The sequence below is a fragment of the Prionailurus viverrinus genome, chromosome F1, assembly GCF_022837055.1.
Source record: "Prionailurus viverrinus isolate Anna chromosome F1, UM_Priviv_1.0, whole genome shotgun sequence".
Taxonomy (NCBI): Eukaryota; Metazoa; Chordata; class Mammalia; order Carnivora; family Felidae; genus Prionailurus; species Prionailurus viverrinus.
Genome location: NC_062577.1, coordinates 40228322 through 40244713, shown reverse-complemented (window position 1 = coordinate 40244713; position 16392 = coordinate 40228322). Strand labels below are relative to the sequence as shown.

General features: G+C 51.3%; 1 protein-coding gene across 12 annotated transcripts; it reads left to right on the top strand.

The window, feature by feature from the left end:
* The first annotated feature begins 567 nt into the window (after positions 1-567).
* Positions 568-16027, top strand: GOLT1A (golgi transport 1A). 12 transcript variants are annotated; one of them, XM_047841521.1, is made up of 7 exons: positions 568-754; positions 3232-3392; positions 11343-11434; positions 12446-12558; positions 13989-14067; positions 15002-15065; positions 15693-16027. In XM_047841521.1, the coding sequence occupies exons 2-7, from the start codon at positions 3306-3308 to the stop codon at positions 15729-15731; spliced, it is 474 nt and encodes a 157-aa protein (XP_047697477.1). In that variant the 5' UTR covers positions 568-754; positions 3232-3305; the 3' UTR covers positions 15732-16027. The 12 variants fall into 12 exon arrangements, with proteins under 12 accessions (XP_047697477.1, XP_047697471.1, XP_047697470.1 ...); XM_047841520.1 differs by lacking the exons at positions 568-754; positions 3232-3392 and adding an exon at positions 4451-5402; XM_047841516.1 differs by lacking the exons at positions 568-754; positions 3232-3392 and having other exon boundaries at positions 9404-11434; positions 12380-12558; positions 15693-15739.
* Positions 16028-16392: the final 365 nt, after the last annotated feature.

Genomic DNA, 16392 nt, shown 5'->3' with positions numbered 1-16392 from the left:
TAGGCTTCTGAAATCGTCCAGCCCTATCCCAAGCCCAAATTCATCTTTCATCCTCCCTGGCTCAACCTCATTGTCCGCCGCTGGACACCGCTGGGGAAAAGGAGGTCGAAGCCTTTTGTGTCTAACTCCTCTGGGGCGCTTTTGCCCTTGGTGTAACCCAACCCGGCTCTCCCAGAGACTGCCGGCAACAGGTTTTACCCAGTGGCTTGCCGCCCCCTAGCGTCTAGCATGGGTACTAGCGCCAAGCAAGCGGACTTCACAGGCACGATGAATTGAATACTTTTCCGAGGAGAAACGCGGATTCCAACTCTTGCCACACCCCCACCAGGCCAGGCAAGGAACCCGGGGAGCCCGAGATCCCAGTCCACTCTACAGTCTGAGTTCTGCGGAGGACTTGGAAGCAGTTACACTCAGCCTCAGGGCGCGGGAGTGGGGGGCTTTGGCTGGGTCAGGTGGGCGTTGCCTTCGCCAGGTGGGCGGAGCGTGTGCCCGGGGCTGGTGTCCTCTGGGAAGATCCAGGAGAAGGGAGCCTGCGACTTTAAGCAGCCGTTTGGGTGGGGAGGGGGGGAGAGGTGGGGTTTGGAGAGCGGAGGGAGTTAATGATTTACCAGAGGCCCGTTTCACAATTTCCCAAGGGTCAGCTTGCCTGGAGCACGCACTAGCGCGATCCTCCCTGCTCCTCTCCCCTAGGCAGCTTCGACCCGGAAGGCCCCCCAGGCAGCCTGCGGCATGATCTCCATCACCGAATGGCAGAGTGAGTGGGGGGGCCGGTGCCGTGGAGGGGGCTGGGCTGGAAGGGAGGATCCAGCCTGGGGCGGAGGGAGACGCCGCCCCTCCCAGCCAGGATCTCTCTCTGGGCAGCAGGGAAGGCGACCTCTGGAGCCGGTGGCCGGCAGGTGCTGTGCTGGCATCCTCCGGGCAGCGGGGCCAGGACCGGGTGTGGCTCCTCTGCCTCCCCGTGGGGGGAGGGTTGCTCAGGACCCCCGCGTAGCCAGAGGTTGGTGCCTTGGGGGGCGGGGGGGCGGCAAGTTCACCCCCCACCGTGCTGTTCCCTTTCCCATCATGGTTCTTAGACCCGGGATGCCGCCAAGGGGGACTCAGGAGGCCTCTGCCCATTCAGACATTTTCCGCACAAACTCTCAGCGTCTCCTGTGGTCTTGGCACGCTTCTTCTTCTTCTAAATTTCATGTTTCTCTTTTATTTTTTGAAGTCAACTCTACCAAACGTGGGGCTCGAACTCATGACCCCGAGATCAAGAGTCGCCCGCTCCACAGACTGAGCCAGCCAGGCACTCCACCTTGGGTTTCTTCTTACCAAAAACTAAACTCCACGCCTGTCCCCAAATTACCATACCATCACTCCTAAATATGGTTGTTTTTTTTTTAAGTTTATTTATTTCGAGACAGAGAGAGAGAATGAGTGGAGGAGGGGCAGGGAGAGAGGGGAACAGAGGATCCAAAACGGACTCTGTGCTGACAGCCCCACGCCAGGCTTGAACTCACAAATCACAAGATCATGACCTGAGCTGAAATCCCAAGCTTAACCGACTGAGCCACCCAGGTGCCCCACTCCTAAATATCCTTCTCTTCCTTTGCAGGGAGAGGGAAGGGAGATAGTCCACAGGTGTGGGAGGGGCAGGGAGAACTGTGATTTAAAGCCTCTGAGCCCAGGATCTCATCTGTGAACTGGAGATAATATTCATTCACTGAACAAATTTGTCCCCACTCTGTGCCAAGCATTGTGTTGGGCATAGAGTATACAATAGTATACTGAAATGGAACAGACCTTTTCCTGCTTACAAACTAGGGTGGGGAAACAGGGAATTAACAGATCAAGAAATAAGTATGTAGTATGTCAGATGGTGATGGGTCCTCTGGACAAAAATAAAATAGAGTAGGGAGGCTAGGGAGAGTGAGTTAGGAGGGGTTACTGCGTTGTATAGCGTGGTTAGGGAAGGCTTCCTTTTATACAGAGAAGCAAGGAAGCAAAGCTATGCAATGATCTGGAGGGGAAATTTTTCCAGGAGCGGGAATAGCCCGTGCAAAGGCCCTGAGGCATTAGCATACTTAGCGTGTGGTGTGGCTGCAGCAAAGTGAGTAAAGGGGAGGGTGGGAGGAGTTTAGGTCTGGGAGGTCACCGAACAATGAGGCTGTGTAAGAACTTTGGTTTTATCTCCACAAGATGGGAAATGACTGGAGGGTTTTGTACAAAGGAGTGAGTGATATGATATAGGTACATTTTTATTTTTTTAAGCTTTTTTTTAAAGATTTATTTATTTTTGAGAGAGAGTGCCAGCTGGGAAGGGGCAGAGGGAGAGGGAGACACAGAATCTGAAGCAGGCTCTAGGCTCTGAGTTGTCAGCACAGAGCCCAGCCCTATGCAGGGCTCAAACTCACGAACCTTGAGATCATGACCTGAGCTGAAGTCGGTCGCTCAACCGACTGAGCTACCCAGGTACCCCAATTTATGGACATTTTTATTATTTTAAAAAGATTCTTTTACAGTTATTTATTTTTGAGAGACAGTGAGACAGAGTGTGAGTGGGGGAGGGGCAGAGAGAGGAGACACAGAATCCGAAGCAGGCTCCAGGCTCTGAACAAGCGTTCAGCATAGAGCCTGACGTGGGGCTCGAACCCACGAACCGTGAGATCATGACCTGAGCTGAAGTCGTTCAACCGACTGAGCCACCCAGGCGCCCTCTAAAAAATTTTTTTTTAATGTTATTTATTTTTGAGAGAGAGACAGACAGAGTGTGAGCAGAGGAGGGGCAGAGAGAGAGGGAGACACAGAATCCAAAGTAGGCTCCAGGCTCCGAGCTGTCAGCACAGAGACGGACGCAGGGCCCAAACCCACTAACCGCGAGATCATGACCTGAGCCGAAGTTGGATGCTTAACCAGCTGAGCCACCCAGGCGCCCCAATTTGTGTAAATTTATCTTAATTTTATATTTTTAATTTACATCCAAATTAGTTAGCATCCGTGCAACAATGATTTCAGGAGTAGATTCCTTAGTGCCCCTTACCCATTTAGCCCGTCCCCCCCCCCCACAAGCCCTCGTTTGTTCTCCATATTTAAGAGTCTCTTCTGTTTCATCCCCCTCCCTGTTTTTATATGATTTTTGCTTCCCTTCCCTTATGTTCATCTGTTTTGTCTCTTAAATTCCTCCTATGAGTGAAGTCGTGCGATATTTGTCTGCCTCTGACTAATTTTGCTTTGCGCAATACCCTCTAGTTCCAGCCACGTGGTTGCAAATGGCACGATTTCCTTCTTTTTTGATTGCCGAGTAATACTCCAGTGTACAATTTATGTACATTTTTAAAAGATCGCTCCAGGTGCCGGATTGCAAACAGACTGTGGAGATGTGCGGTCAGCCACAGGGGGACAGTTCCGAGGTGAGAGATGGTAGAAGCCGTGAGGGCGGTGGCAGTGAAGTGGTGGAAAGTGGTCAAGGCTTGGTCAGCTTTGAGGAAACTGCTGGAAGGATTTGCTGGTGGGCTTGATGTGGGCATGAGAGAAAGAAGTCGAGAATCCCACCAGTATTTTCAGCCTGAGCGATTAGATGGGTCGATTTGGGTTTTGGACATGTCGGGTTTGCTGTGTTAGTAGACATCCAGGTAAGCTGTCAAACAGGCAGTCAGGTATAGGAGTCTGGAGTTCAAGGTTGAGCGCCGAGTTAGAGACATTTGGGAGTTGCCAGCATATAGACGGTATTTAAGGCCACGAGTGCATGAGGTCGCCTAGGGCACAGTTTCTCAGCTTCCCCACTGCTGACATTTGGGGGCAGGACAATTCTTTGTCGTGCGGGTCTGTCCTTGCTGCTGGTATGTCCTCCTCCCATCTGTGACCCTGAAAAATGTGTGCAGACATTGCCAAATGTCCCCTGGGGAACAAAATCACCCCTGCCCGTCCATCCCTTGGGTTGAGAACTGCTGACTTAGGGAATAAAAATAGAGAAGGGAGCTGACCCCTGACTCTGGTGGCAAGCCAACATTTTATTAAACCAAAGTGTGGGAAGTCCGCAATGAGAGAGAGAGAGAGATGAGGGAACCAGATTTAGGTCAGGTAATGGTGAGTGGACCAGGTTGCCCTCTGGAAACTTACGACTTAAAGGATGTGTATGCCTTAGGCAGATAATGTGGGAGGAAGCCTATATACAAAGGCCTTGAGGAAGGAAGGCTCAGAGACACAGTGATGAAAAGGGAAGGAGGGAAGGAGGGAAGGAAGGAAGGAAAGAAGGAAGGGAAAGAAGAAGAGACGAATGGAAGAAGGAGGGGTCAGGGAGGGAGGAAGGGAGGGGAGAAGGAGGGGGGAGGGAGGAAAAGAAGAAAGAGGGAGGGAGGAAGGAAGGAAAGAAGAGAGGAAGGAAGGGAGGGAAGAAGGAGGGAGAGGGAGCAAGGGAGGAAGGGTAATGTGGTAATGATAGGCAAAGGGGATGGTGGCAGGAGGAAGATGAACAGGCAAGTGGAGACCACACCATGCAGAGCCTGTAAGCCAAGGTGTGGCTCAGGGGACACTTGTAGCCTAAGCCCAGTGGGAAGCCACGAAGGGTCCCGAGCGGTGCGCTAATATGATTGGGCTGTATGCTTTCTAAGGCCCCTGAGTGCTGTGTGGGGAAGGGCCGAGAAGCGGGGGACTGAAGTAGGGGACAAACTGGAGAGTGTTGTAGGAGTCCAGGAAAGAGATGACGGTGGCTTGGAATTTAGCGGTAAAGGTGGAGGGAAAGGCACCCCTTTCAAGATAGCTTAGGCAAGAAGAAGCAGTAAAACTTAGCTGTGGGCCGAACAGGAGGGATGGCGAGAGCAGTGAGGGGGTCTCGGCATGGCTCTCGGGCTTCCGCCTCAAGCTGCTGGCTGGGGCGGGAGGGGGGGAGGGACATTTTTATTCATTTGGGGAAAACCAAGGGAGGAAGCCCTGTAGCTCCGCCTGGACCTGTGGAGTTCCAGAGGCCCTGGAGGGAGAGCGCCAAGCTGGGATGCCAAGCCGGCAGCTGGGTGTGAGTTTGGCAGCTCAAAGAGAGGCATGGGCCGGAAAGAGAAATATCGATGCTGTCAGCACACAAGTGATATTTAAAGACGTGGGAATGCATGTGAAATAGAATGAAAAGAGAAGTGAGCTCGGGCTGAAGCCCCGAGCAACTGAAACCCCCAGAGGAAGAGAGAGGAGGAGGAGCTGGCAAAGGAGACTGGGACGGAGTGGTGGGAACAGCAGGATGAGAAGCGAGAACACGGTGTCACGGAAGCCAAGGGAGGGTGTTTTGAGAAGGGAGCGGCCAACCACTGACAGATGAGGGCCGACACCCACCTGGATGGATGGCTGTCGGATCTGGGAACAGGGACATCATGGACGGCCGGAGCAAGAGCCACTCCTGTGGAGGGGTCTGGGGGCAGAAGCAGACTGGACGGGTTGGTTAAAGGCACATCTTCTAGAGCCAGACGACTGGGGGCAGACGTTGGTTCTGCCAGCTACTGGCTGCGTCCTGCTGGGCAAGTGACTCAACCTCTCCGCGTTTCTATTCTGTTTGTGACGTGGGGCCAACAGCGCAGTAGGGTTTCCTACATAACCCACTTCATAGGCAGCGATGAAAATGAATGAGTGAATGCGTGTGAATATATGTGAGTGAATGAGTGAATATGGGTGAAGTGCTTAGACTGTGCCTGGCCCAGGGTGGTCATGAGTGTTACCAGTTTTCACTAGGAATCGCTGTTGGTTAATTTTGAAAGTGAAGAAAGGCTCTTTCTCTTCTTTCCCTCCTTCCTATTCCTAGTCCTGATTTAGTCTTAAAGCTGTCAGCTGGGAGGGAGAGGGTGCCACCAGGGCAGGGTGAGGAGGGCATCCTGGCAGGGTCGGGGTGGGGGGCTGGAGAGTAACTTTGTAATGGGTGGGGGTGGGGGGTCCCGCTTGATTTAGGGGGACACCACCTAAATCAAATGATTGAAGAAACATCAACTCTGGCGGGTCTCCAGCAGGGGGAGCGCTGCCCCATCTGTGTGGCTCATGGGGACGTTGGCTGCAGGTACTTCTGTCACTCCTGGTGACATGCCCCATCTCCCGCCCCCTCGGCCACCTCGCTTGCTGCCCCGAGGAGAACTTCAAGAGCAGCCCCCGGTTGGTAGCAACTGAAATCGCTAAGCTCCTGGGAGCGAGAGGCAAAGAAAGGTCTGAGGTTTATGTATGAGAAACAGAGTTTCTGACCCTTTTCAGTGAGGTTTTGTGTCCACAGTGCAGTTTCCCCCTGGGCCCCGGAAGCAGCAAGCATGGCCCTTAAGGAAGGCTGCCCCCAGTGCAGGAAAATTCTGGAACTGCACCAGCTCTTGAGGAAAGACATGGAACAAGTTGGAAAAGTGATAACTCTCCAGGCCAGTAAATCATTGTTGCAGGAGCGGGGAGAACATAGCGTGAATTCAAGAAACTTATGCTGTGTCTGCAAAGTGAGTGAGAGGGTCTTCTTAAGTGTTTGCAGGATGGACATACGGATGTTTTAACACAACAAAATGAAAACCCAATAAGATATTCACACCATTTCTATACAAAAACATCTACTAAAGGAGATGGAAGGGAAGGGTGTATCATCAGAATTGGAATCAATGACATTTTAATGGTAGGAGACAAGTGCCTATACGTCACCGAGGTTTGTCAGAAACGGAAGGAATCGGCCACTAGTAGGAGATGCATTCTGGGCAGCTGGATGTGTCGAGAGAGAGGGTGTCGCCTTGGGTCCTCACAAAATCCAGCTCTGCCAAATGGGAGACCCAGTGAGACTGGCATTTTTTTCTGTACCGTGAGTTAAATGAGGTCTTGGTCTCGTTTGTATTTTAAAGTAATCTCTGCCCCCAACGTGGGGCTCAAACTCACAACCCCGAGATCAAGAGTCACATGCTCTACTCACGGAGCCAGCCAGACATCCCTCCTCTTATCTCTATGTTTAGTGATTCTTTTAAAGAAGTCTTTTGGCCTTATTTCTATACTGAACCTGACCCTACTCCTCTTAAGTTCACTATGGTAACAGATGATGAAAAATGACCTGATGATGATAGCGTTGTTTGATTTTCTTTCCCTTGTAAACAGAACATAGCCAATAAGTCTAGTCTCAAAGACTTTGTTTTTGTTTTGTTTTTACAGTTCTGCCTCGAAACAACCAGACTCTTAACAACATTTTATAACAGACTTTTAACAACATTTTATAACTATCTCTAAAAGTATGGCAGTAATACAAATTTCATAGGTATTATAGGGTCCCATTCTAAGATGTTAGTTAGCAAGTCCAGTAAAATTTTTCCCTTTAAAAATTACCTTTATGTTTCTTTAAAAAAAAAATTAAGGGACATCTGGGTGGCTCAGCCAGTTAAGCATCCAGCTCTTGATTTCGGCTCAAGTCATGATTTCATGGTCTGTGGGTTCGAGCCCCACATCAGGTTCTGTGCTGACAGCACAGAGCCTGCTTGGAATATTCTCTCTCTCTCTCTCTCTCTCTCTCTCTCTCTCTTTCTCTCCCCTCCCCCACTTGCACATGTGCATGCCCTCTCTCTCTCAAAGTAAATACACTTTTAAAAAATTAAGCCACCTTCAATTTCTAAAAAATTAAGCCATTTTTTAAAGTTTATTTTTTCAGTAACCTCTACACCCAACTTGGGGCTCAAACTCATGACCCCAGGATCAAGAGTTCTATGCCCTTCCACCTGAGCCAGGCAGGTGCTCCTAAAAATGAAGCCATTTTAAATAAAGTTACACATGTTGTCGTTGAGAAAGTCTTGCCATATCCCCATCTACCACATAATTTACAATAAAAAGAAAAGAAGGCGTTCTAAATATATGAAATAGATAAAGTATGTCGCAGAACTACAGCGTAAACTCGAAGTGTCACATCACCAGTAATTTTTTCAAAGGAAGCAACGTGGTTCCATTTATAATACCATCAAATAGAAGAAAATTACAGGGCGCCTAGGTGGCTCAGTCGGTTAAGCATCCAACTTCAGCAGGTCATGATCACGTGGTTCATGGGTTCAAGACCCTTGTTGGGCTCTGTGCTTATGGCTCAGAGCCTGGAGCCTGGTTCAGATTCTGTGTCTCCCTCTCTCTCTGCCCCTTCCCTGCTCACATTCTCTCTCTCTCTCTCTCTCTCTCTCTCTCTCTCTCTCCCTCTCTCTCCCCCTCTCCCTCCTGCCCTCCCTCTGTCCCTCCTTCAAAAATAAATAAATGCTTAAGAATTTTTTTAAAAAAGAATAAATACTTAGGAACAAACTTAACCAAGGAGGCAAAAGTCTTACTGAAAAATACTGAGTGTTGCTGATGGAAGTTTTAAGACACAAATAAATAGACATCTTCTGTTTATGGGTTGGAGGATTTAATATTGTTAAGATGTCAATGCTCCCCAAAGCAATCTACAGATTCAGTGTGATCTCTATCAAAATCCCAATGGCGTTTCTTGTGGAAACAGAAAAGTCCATCCTAAAATGCATATGGAACCTTCAGGGATCTCAAAGAGCGAAAGCAATCTTAAAAAAGAACAGAATTGGAGGTCTCACACTTCCTGGTTTCAAAACTTTTAAGAAAACTACAGTGATCAGAACAGTGTGGGACTAGCATAGAAATGGACACATAAACCAAAGGGATAGAACAGAGAGCCCAGAAGTAAACCCAGATACAGAGGTCAAGTGATTTTCAGCAAGGGTGACAAGACCATTCAGTGAGGAAATGACAGTCTTTTCAACAAACGACGTTGGGCAAACTGGACATCCATGTGCAAAAGAATGAAGTTGAACCTGTACTTTATACCATCTGCAAGAATTAACTCAAAGTTTATCTTAACTCAAAGTAAGGGCTAAAACTATAAAGCTCTTAAAGAAAACTTAGGAGAAATGCTTCACGACACTGAAATTGACAATGATTTCTTGGATATAATAACAAAAATATAGGCAACGAAGGAAAAAGTAGTTAAATTGGAGTGTATCAAGATTGAAAACTTCCCTGCATCAAAGGACACAATCAACAGAGTGATTTCTCCTATGGGAGAAATATCTGCAAACCATATGTCTGATGAGGGGTTAATATCCAGCATATATAAAGAACTCCTACAACTCAACAACAACAACAACTCCAACCTGTTAAAATGGGCAAAGGACTTGAATGGACATTTCTCTAAAGAAGATCTACAAACGGCCAACAAGCACATGAAAAGATGTTCAAGGGGCGCCTGGGCAGCTCGGTCGGTTAGGCGTCTGACTCTTGATTCCAGCTCAGGTCATGATCTCACGGTTGGTGAGTTTGAGCCCCGTGCCAGGCTCTGTGCTGACAGCACAGAACCTGCTTGGGATTCTCTCTCCCTCTCACTCTACCCCGCTCCTGATCATTCTCTCTCTCTCTTTCTCTCTCTCTCTCTCTGCCTCTCAAAAATTAATTCGTTTAAAAAAGAAAAGATGTTCACGATCACCGATCATCAGGGAAATGCCAACCGAACCACAACGAGATACCACCTCCCACTCATTAAGATGGATGTTATCAAAAAGAAGACAAACAAAACAAAACAAAACAAAACAAAACCGAAAATAACAAGCGTTGGTGAGGATGCATAGAAATTGGAACCCTTGGACCCTCGTACTGGGAATGTCAAATGCAGCTGCTGTGGAAAACAGTGTGGCGCTCCCTCAAAACCTTACAAACAGAACTACCCTATCATCTAGCATCATCTATAAACCCACTGCTGGGTATATACTCCAGAAGAAATGGAGGCAGAGTCTCGAAGAGATCTTTGTTCACCCATGGTCACACCACCATTATTCCCAGTAGCCAAAAGGTGGAAACCACCCAAGTTCCACCCACAGATGAGTAGATAAACAACCTGTGTTACATCCATACAATGAACTATCACTCAGCCTTAAACAAGAGGGACATTCGACGAGGGCTGCAGCCTGAATGAACCTTGAGGCCATTATGCCAAGTGAAATAAGCCAGTCACGTGAAAACCCTGTATGACTTCCCATATAGGCCACCTAGTTAGACTCCCAGAACCAGAAAATAGAGTGGAGGTTGCCGGGGGCTGAGAGGGACTGGAGAACGGGGAGTTACTGTTCAATGGGGACAGAGTTTCAGTTGTGACAGATGGAAAGCCCGGGAGGTGGCTGGCGGTGACGATCGCAGAACACTGTGAAGGTACTTCACGCCCCTGGGCGTGTGCGTAGAAATGGCGAAGTTGCTGAATTGTATGTGTATTTCATCACCATTGAAAATGACAGTTTAATTCCATTTAGAAATGAAGCCGCGCAGTGAATGGTCACTGGTGGACTCTCAGAGTGGCAGAGATAAGTAAAATGAACAATTCTGTGGGCTGCAGAGGGTTTCGGGAAAAGGGGAACTTCATATCCTGCTCTTGTGACAACTCCTCCTGAGGGGAGCGATCTGGAAGATCCATCAAAATGTCAGAGATGTAGCCCCTTGACCAAACAAGGGGCTCCTTAATATCCTGCCCTTCTGTGCTGTGCTCACTGGCCCTCAGCAAACGCCTGCAGCTTCAAAGGTTGCCCTGGGACACGAAGCAAAAAGACACACTACAAACCGGGGTGGGGTGCTGGCGGCGTGGGTCCAGAACCTGGCACAGAACTGCCCAGTCTCGGGACTGACGCTAGAGGAAGCTGAGGGGCGTGTGGTGGGCCACCCAAGGTGCTGTGGCAGGAGGGAGGGTGCAGAGTGGGGCAGCAGGTGTTGGCCAGGTTGCAGACTCCCAGGTGAGCACTGAGCACATTCTTCTATTTTTCCAATTAAGTATGAGAGGTCGCCACCTGAAAGCTGCGGATGGGGCAGTTAGAGGAGGAAGCGCACAGTGTGAAGAATAATCCAGGAGGGCAGGCCTCTTGAGAGATCGAGCAGGACAGCCGGGCGGTTCTAAGCTTTTCGGGGCTGGTGGTGGTGAGTGGTCAGTGGTGCGCTTCTGCCTGGGTGTGAGTTGGGCATCAGCAGCAACCGGCTGCAGGAGGACAGGACCGGAGGGACCCAACCCTGACCATCGTGTAGACAATGTAGCATTTGTAAACAAGGGGAAGCTGAAAATACAAAAGGCAGCGAGGGTAGCACTAGCCGCCTCACAGACCCATGGTGAGGACAGAATGCCACAGCGCCCGGAACGGATCAGGGGCGTGCAGGGGCGAAACATAAATCCGTGCCTGCCCTTCCTTTCCCTTCCCGTCCCATCATTCCCCGTGAGCACGGAAGCTGAGATTCCTGGGTGGAAATGGAGCCGCCCCATCCCCCACCGTCCAGAGGGCAACTGTCCAGTAGCAGTGGGGGAAACTTCCAGCATCCCAACCTGCTCCCCAGAGCCCATCCCACCCCATCCTCCTTGCCCATTGCAGAAATTGGTGTGGGCACCACCGGCTTCGGAATCTTCTTCATCCTCTTTGGAATACTCCTGTACTTTGATTCGGTGCTCCTGGCCTTCGGAAACGTGAGTCCCCAAGCCTGTGTACCCTCCGCCACCAACCTACCTGAGGTCTCAATTGCCAGGAAGATGGGCCCCAAGTTCATTCAGATTGTGCCCATCCAGGGGTCTGCACCAGCAAGCCTGGGCCGGTGAGGGTGGCCGGGGGTGGGCAGCGAGGCCTGCTGGGCGCGGAGAATCCGAGGACGTGGATTCTCATGCCAAAGCTCTGGGTGAGGCCCTGCAGGTACCAAGATGAATGGGCTGCTGTCCCTGCCAGTGGAACGTCCCTGTCTAGGGATAGGGACATAACGTGAACGTCCGTGACTGGGAAGGGAGGCAGGGGCAGCCATAAAGTCGCAATAAGATAAGAACACTTAATCTAGAACAAGATGTCTGGAGGAAGAAAGCATATCCAGCTGGAGAGGGACGAAAAGGAATTTGGAAAGGCAATGGGTGTGGAGGCAGAAGGAACAGCAAGAGAAAAAGTATGAGGAAGGGGAAGAAAGGCATGGAACATGCTGGAAGAAAGCCAGAGAGTTAAATCTGATGGACACCGGGGCACTCCTAAGGGACCATTAGGAGCCAAGCTGAAGATAGTGACGGGGCCAGACAGTGGAGCCCTGATGGCTGGCTATGGCTAGGTATGGCTGCCTCAGTGTTCACCTCCATAAAATGGAGAGACTCTGTCTATGCCGTCTTCCCCGGGAAGTGTTGGTGTGACAAGAAATAAAGTCATATATGAAAAAGTGATTGGGAGCCAAGAAGTTGGGTTGAATTGGGTGAACGGATGGAGACCTTCAAAGTCCTCCTTGTCCATCCTCCTGTCTCGGGGCGGTTCTGCTCCTAACAGAACTCTTCCTGAAGAGGCAGCAAGTCCTGCCCCAGGCCTGGCCCCTGACTCCCCGTTGGTGGGGGGCGGGGGGTGTTGGTGTGTTGGTTCTCATGCTTCTCTCCCTCCCTCCCCCGCAGCTGCTATTCCTGACTGGCCTCTTGCTCATCATCGGCCTGAGGAAGACCTTTTCCTTCTTCTTCCAGAGGCACAAGCTCAAAGGGACCAGCTTCTTCCTGGGGGGTGTGGTCATTGTGCTCCTGCGCTGGCCCCTCCTGGGCATGTTCCTGGAAACCTATGGATTCCTTAGCCTCTTCAAGTGAGTGCGGGTCTCTTTCCCCTGGATGAGCCCACCAGGGCCTCTGAGCAGCTGAGATCACCCCGCCAGGTTTGGCCAGCACGACCGACAGGGTATGCAGACACAGGGATGCTATCCCGCGGATGGGAGCCACAGAAGGACTGAAAAGCAGATGGGCATCAGGCAGACACTTGGAAGGTCCCTCCGACAGTAGGACGAAGGACAAATTGGAGGGATTGGCCCATCCACCTGCAAACATTGAGCACCTGCTGTGTGCCCGGCCCTAGGCCTGCCCTTAAGGAGGAGACACAGGGCCTGCCTTCAACTTGAAGAATCCAGCAGGGAGGAGGGGCAGTGAACTAGCATTTGCCTGGCCCCTCATATGCCCCTAGCACGTTCACAGTCGTCACCTCACTTTATCGTCTTTACAACCCACTGCAGGATTGCTCTCTGCAGATGAGGAAACCAGATCTGAGAGGCTGCCCCCCCTCCCCCCCCCCACTGGAGGTCTCACACAAAGTATGCAGAGGATCTGGACTTGATCCAGGCATCCCTGGCTGCTGGCCTCATGTCCTTCGGCCTGTCCAGTGTCAGCCTGGCCTGCTGAAAGGTGGGGTGGAAGTCAGCGAAGATGTGTGGCCACTGCCAAGGCCAGGGAGGTGTCCAGGGCAGGGAGGGCCTGTCCTGAGACAGGCCGTGGGGACAGGCAAGCTTTAAGAGGAGACTGGGGGCTGCTTAAGGAGAAGAAAGGAAAGGATGTCGGGAAGGTGGGGCTAGAGAGGGAGGATGCCTATTGTCTCTGGGACACGGAGGACAGTGGTGGGATGGAGAAGACGGGCTGGAAGAAGCATGGCTTATGCACTCACCGGAAGGAGCCGGGGCCAGGACCCCGACTTCTCATAAAGCCCTCCGTTTGCCCAGTGCAGCCTTGAAAACACTTTGATTAGCCTGAATGGCCCAGACCTCCTAGACATCATATAATGTAGCTTCGAGAAACTAAATTTTCTCACACGCACTCTGCCACCCACTTGTTTAACATCCAGACATGTCACTATTCAAACAGCCACTTATTCAAACAGTCAAAAACACAAAAAGTACCTACTGCGTGCCAAATACAGAGCTAGGTGGGGGGATGTGGCGCTCAACAGGGAGAAACTTCCCGAGGACCTCGCAACCTAGTCGAGAAGAAAAATTCTGACGACAGTGACCATTTATTGAGGGATTAGAAGGGTGAGTGGGGCCACTGCAGATTCAGTAGCTCGAACCAAATGTAAACCTTGACAAAGACCCCTTGCAACAGCATTGGGTGGGGGGGGGGGCGAGAAAACCAAAATCAGAGCTCTAAGGGACGTCAGAGATGTCGGTGAGCCTCGGGGAAATGAGGCCCCGGGAGAGGAAATAGCTCAGCCAGCATTCAATTGTCTAACCCCCTCGCCTCTCCACACACACAGGGCTCTCCTCCACGCCAACCTCAGTGTTTCCAAGCCCTTTGAACGATGGTGCACATGTTCAAAGCCAGACCTTGCCACGGTGTGTTTGACAAGAGTGGGGAAGCCAAGGGCAAAGGGTGGCTCCACGCGTGGGCACCACGCCGAGGCACCAGGGAAAACACCCATGAGCACGGCCGCCAGCAGCTACCCATGCGGGGGCCCAGGAAATCTGAAGCAGGCAGCACCCACCCAGTCCAGGGAGGAGAAGACAGTAACAATGATACAAACGCTTCTTTTCTTAAAAAATTTGTCTAATGGGAGGGAGAGAATCCCAAGCAGGCTTCGCGCTTTCTCAGCGCAGAGCCCAACATGGGGCTCAAACTCACCGACCGTGAGATCGCGACCCACACCGGATGCTTAAACAACCGAGCCGCCCAGGTGCCCCCAAATAAACACTTCTTGAACGTTTCTTTGCGGAAGGCCCTATGGTGTAGATACTATTATTAACCTCATTTACAGCTGGGAACTGAGATTCAGAGAAGTTGAGGAATTTTGCCCCAAGTTTATACAGCACAAGCAAGTGGCAGAGCCCAGATTTGAACCCAAGGAGCCTGACCCCAGCCCCTTTATTCTTTTTTTTTTTAATTTTTTTTTTTAGTGTTTTATTTATTTTTGAGACAGAGAGAGACAGAGCATGAACAGGGGAGGGTCAGAGAGAGAGGGAGACACAGAATCTGAAGCAGGCTCCAGGCTCTGAGCTGTCAGCACAGAGCCCGACGCGGGGCTCGAACCCACGGACCGTGAGATCATGACCTGAGCCAAAGTCGGATGCTTAACCGACTGAGCCACCCGGGCGCCCCGCAGCCCCTTTATTCTTAACCACTTTGCATGGTTGCCTCCCCAAACCCAGGGGGTGCAGAACCAAGCCTGCCCCCAGTGCCCAAGGGCCCGCTTTCTGGGGAACCAAAGCTGGAGCCTTTGGGTGGATCTTGCCCCAGGCCATCGCTGACCCCTCCCCCCACCTCTGCTCCTAGGGGCTTTTTTCCTGTCGTCTTTGGCTTCCTGGGCAATGCCTCTGACATCCCCTTCCTGAGTGCGGTAAGTAGATTATGCATGTGGCTTGGTGATGATGCCTTGGGGTGAGGGGCCCTGGTGAGACTGCTGCCCCAGTGCAATGGAGCCTTCCCGTCTCCCCTCAAGCCCCTTTCTCCTCAACTCCTCTCCCCATCCCCACACCTTCTCCATTTGACAAGAGCAGATGAGGAGGGGGCACCCGGGAGCATTGTGCCTAAGGCGTAGGTATTGAGGCAAGTGGCTATTCATAGCTCCTTATTAGAGCCAAAGAAACAGATTCAGAGAGTCTAGGTGACCCAGCCAGAAAGTGCCAGAGATTTCTGGGGAGCTGGCTGAGTCTGGGCCCCAGGCATGGAGAGGATGTGTGACAGCCAGTGACAACAGAAGCTGGTGGCCGATCCTGTCCTCTCCTGGAGGCACGCAGGGGGCGGTGGTCCCCAGCCCCTGCCCCTCCCTTTCTCTAAAGCATATTTTCTGACAGAATAGGAGCTGAGAAGCTTAGGGAGGCCCTAAAGCCAGCTGGCTCATCCCCGTGGCCCCCTCTCCCGATCTGTACTCAAGGCCCAGCTCTCAAGGCCCGCTCCACAATAACCTAGATATGGAGTGTGCTGCTCACTCTTTGTCTGAAGTAATGATTCTTGGCTCCCACAGCTGTTCCGGAGGCTTCAAGGCACCAGCTCAATGGTCTGAACAGCAGAGACGAGCTCCTTGAACTTGGATCATTGGTTGAGGGGGCTGGAAAGGAAGTGGGGGCTGCCTCCACCCTGCAGTGACTCATCTCCCCATCATCCCCAGCCCTCTCCAAGTCCAGAAGGAAGAACAGAGTTGAATGACTGACCTCAGATTCCAAGTCAACTCAAAAGGCTGTTGACATGGCTGCGGACAGAGATCCGGAGCCCCACCGCGATCAGACTGGGGCTGGTATTACATCCTGCCCTGTATTTATGGGAGGAGAGCGAAGATTAAATCCCCAGGCTGTGAGTGTGTCTGAGACTCAGAGTCACTGTCTCTAGCCTGTCAAGTCCAGTCCCTGACTCAGGGCAGGCCGACACATACAGCATTCCACTGAGCGAGGGGCAGGCCTGCTCTCGTAGCCTATCATTTTTATCCTTGTGGTTAATGGCCCTAATGAGTGAGATAATATGTCTGTAGACCCCTGTTAGTGTAGGCATTAGACCAGTGATGGGTATCAGCCTGCGTGCTGGTGGGAAATGCTACTCAACCATTCATTAGGCGGCTGCCTGCATGGCACACCCTCCAGGTAGCACCTGGGCTCAGAGAGCTTCTCGTCTGAGGGCGGAGACACAGCCCCTGCCTTCAGAGAGCCCAAGCCTGATAGAAGGGATGTTCT

What these genes read in the sequence shown, in the direction of transcription:
- GOLT1A (XM_047841510.1), top strand. Translation starts at nt 11,222, where the DNA reads ATGGAGCCGCCCCATCCCCCACCGTCCAGAGGGCAACTGTCCAGTAGC. An exon ending in TGCTCCTGGCCTTCGGAAAC is followed by an intron (nt 11,435 to 12,379) that starts GTGAGTCCCCAA and finishes CCTCCCCCGCAG; the next exon opens with CTGCTATTCCTGACTGGCCT. An exon ending in GGATTCCTTAGCCTCTTCAA is followed by an intron (nt 12,559 to 13,988) that starts GTGAGTGCGGGT and finishes CCACACACACAG; the next exon opens with GGCTCTCCTCCACGCCAACC.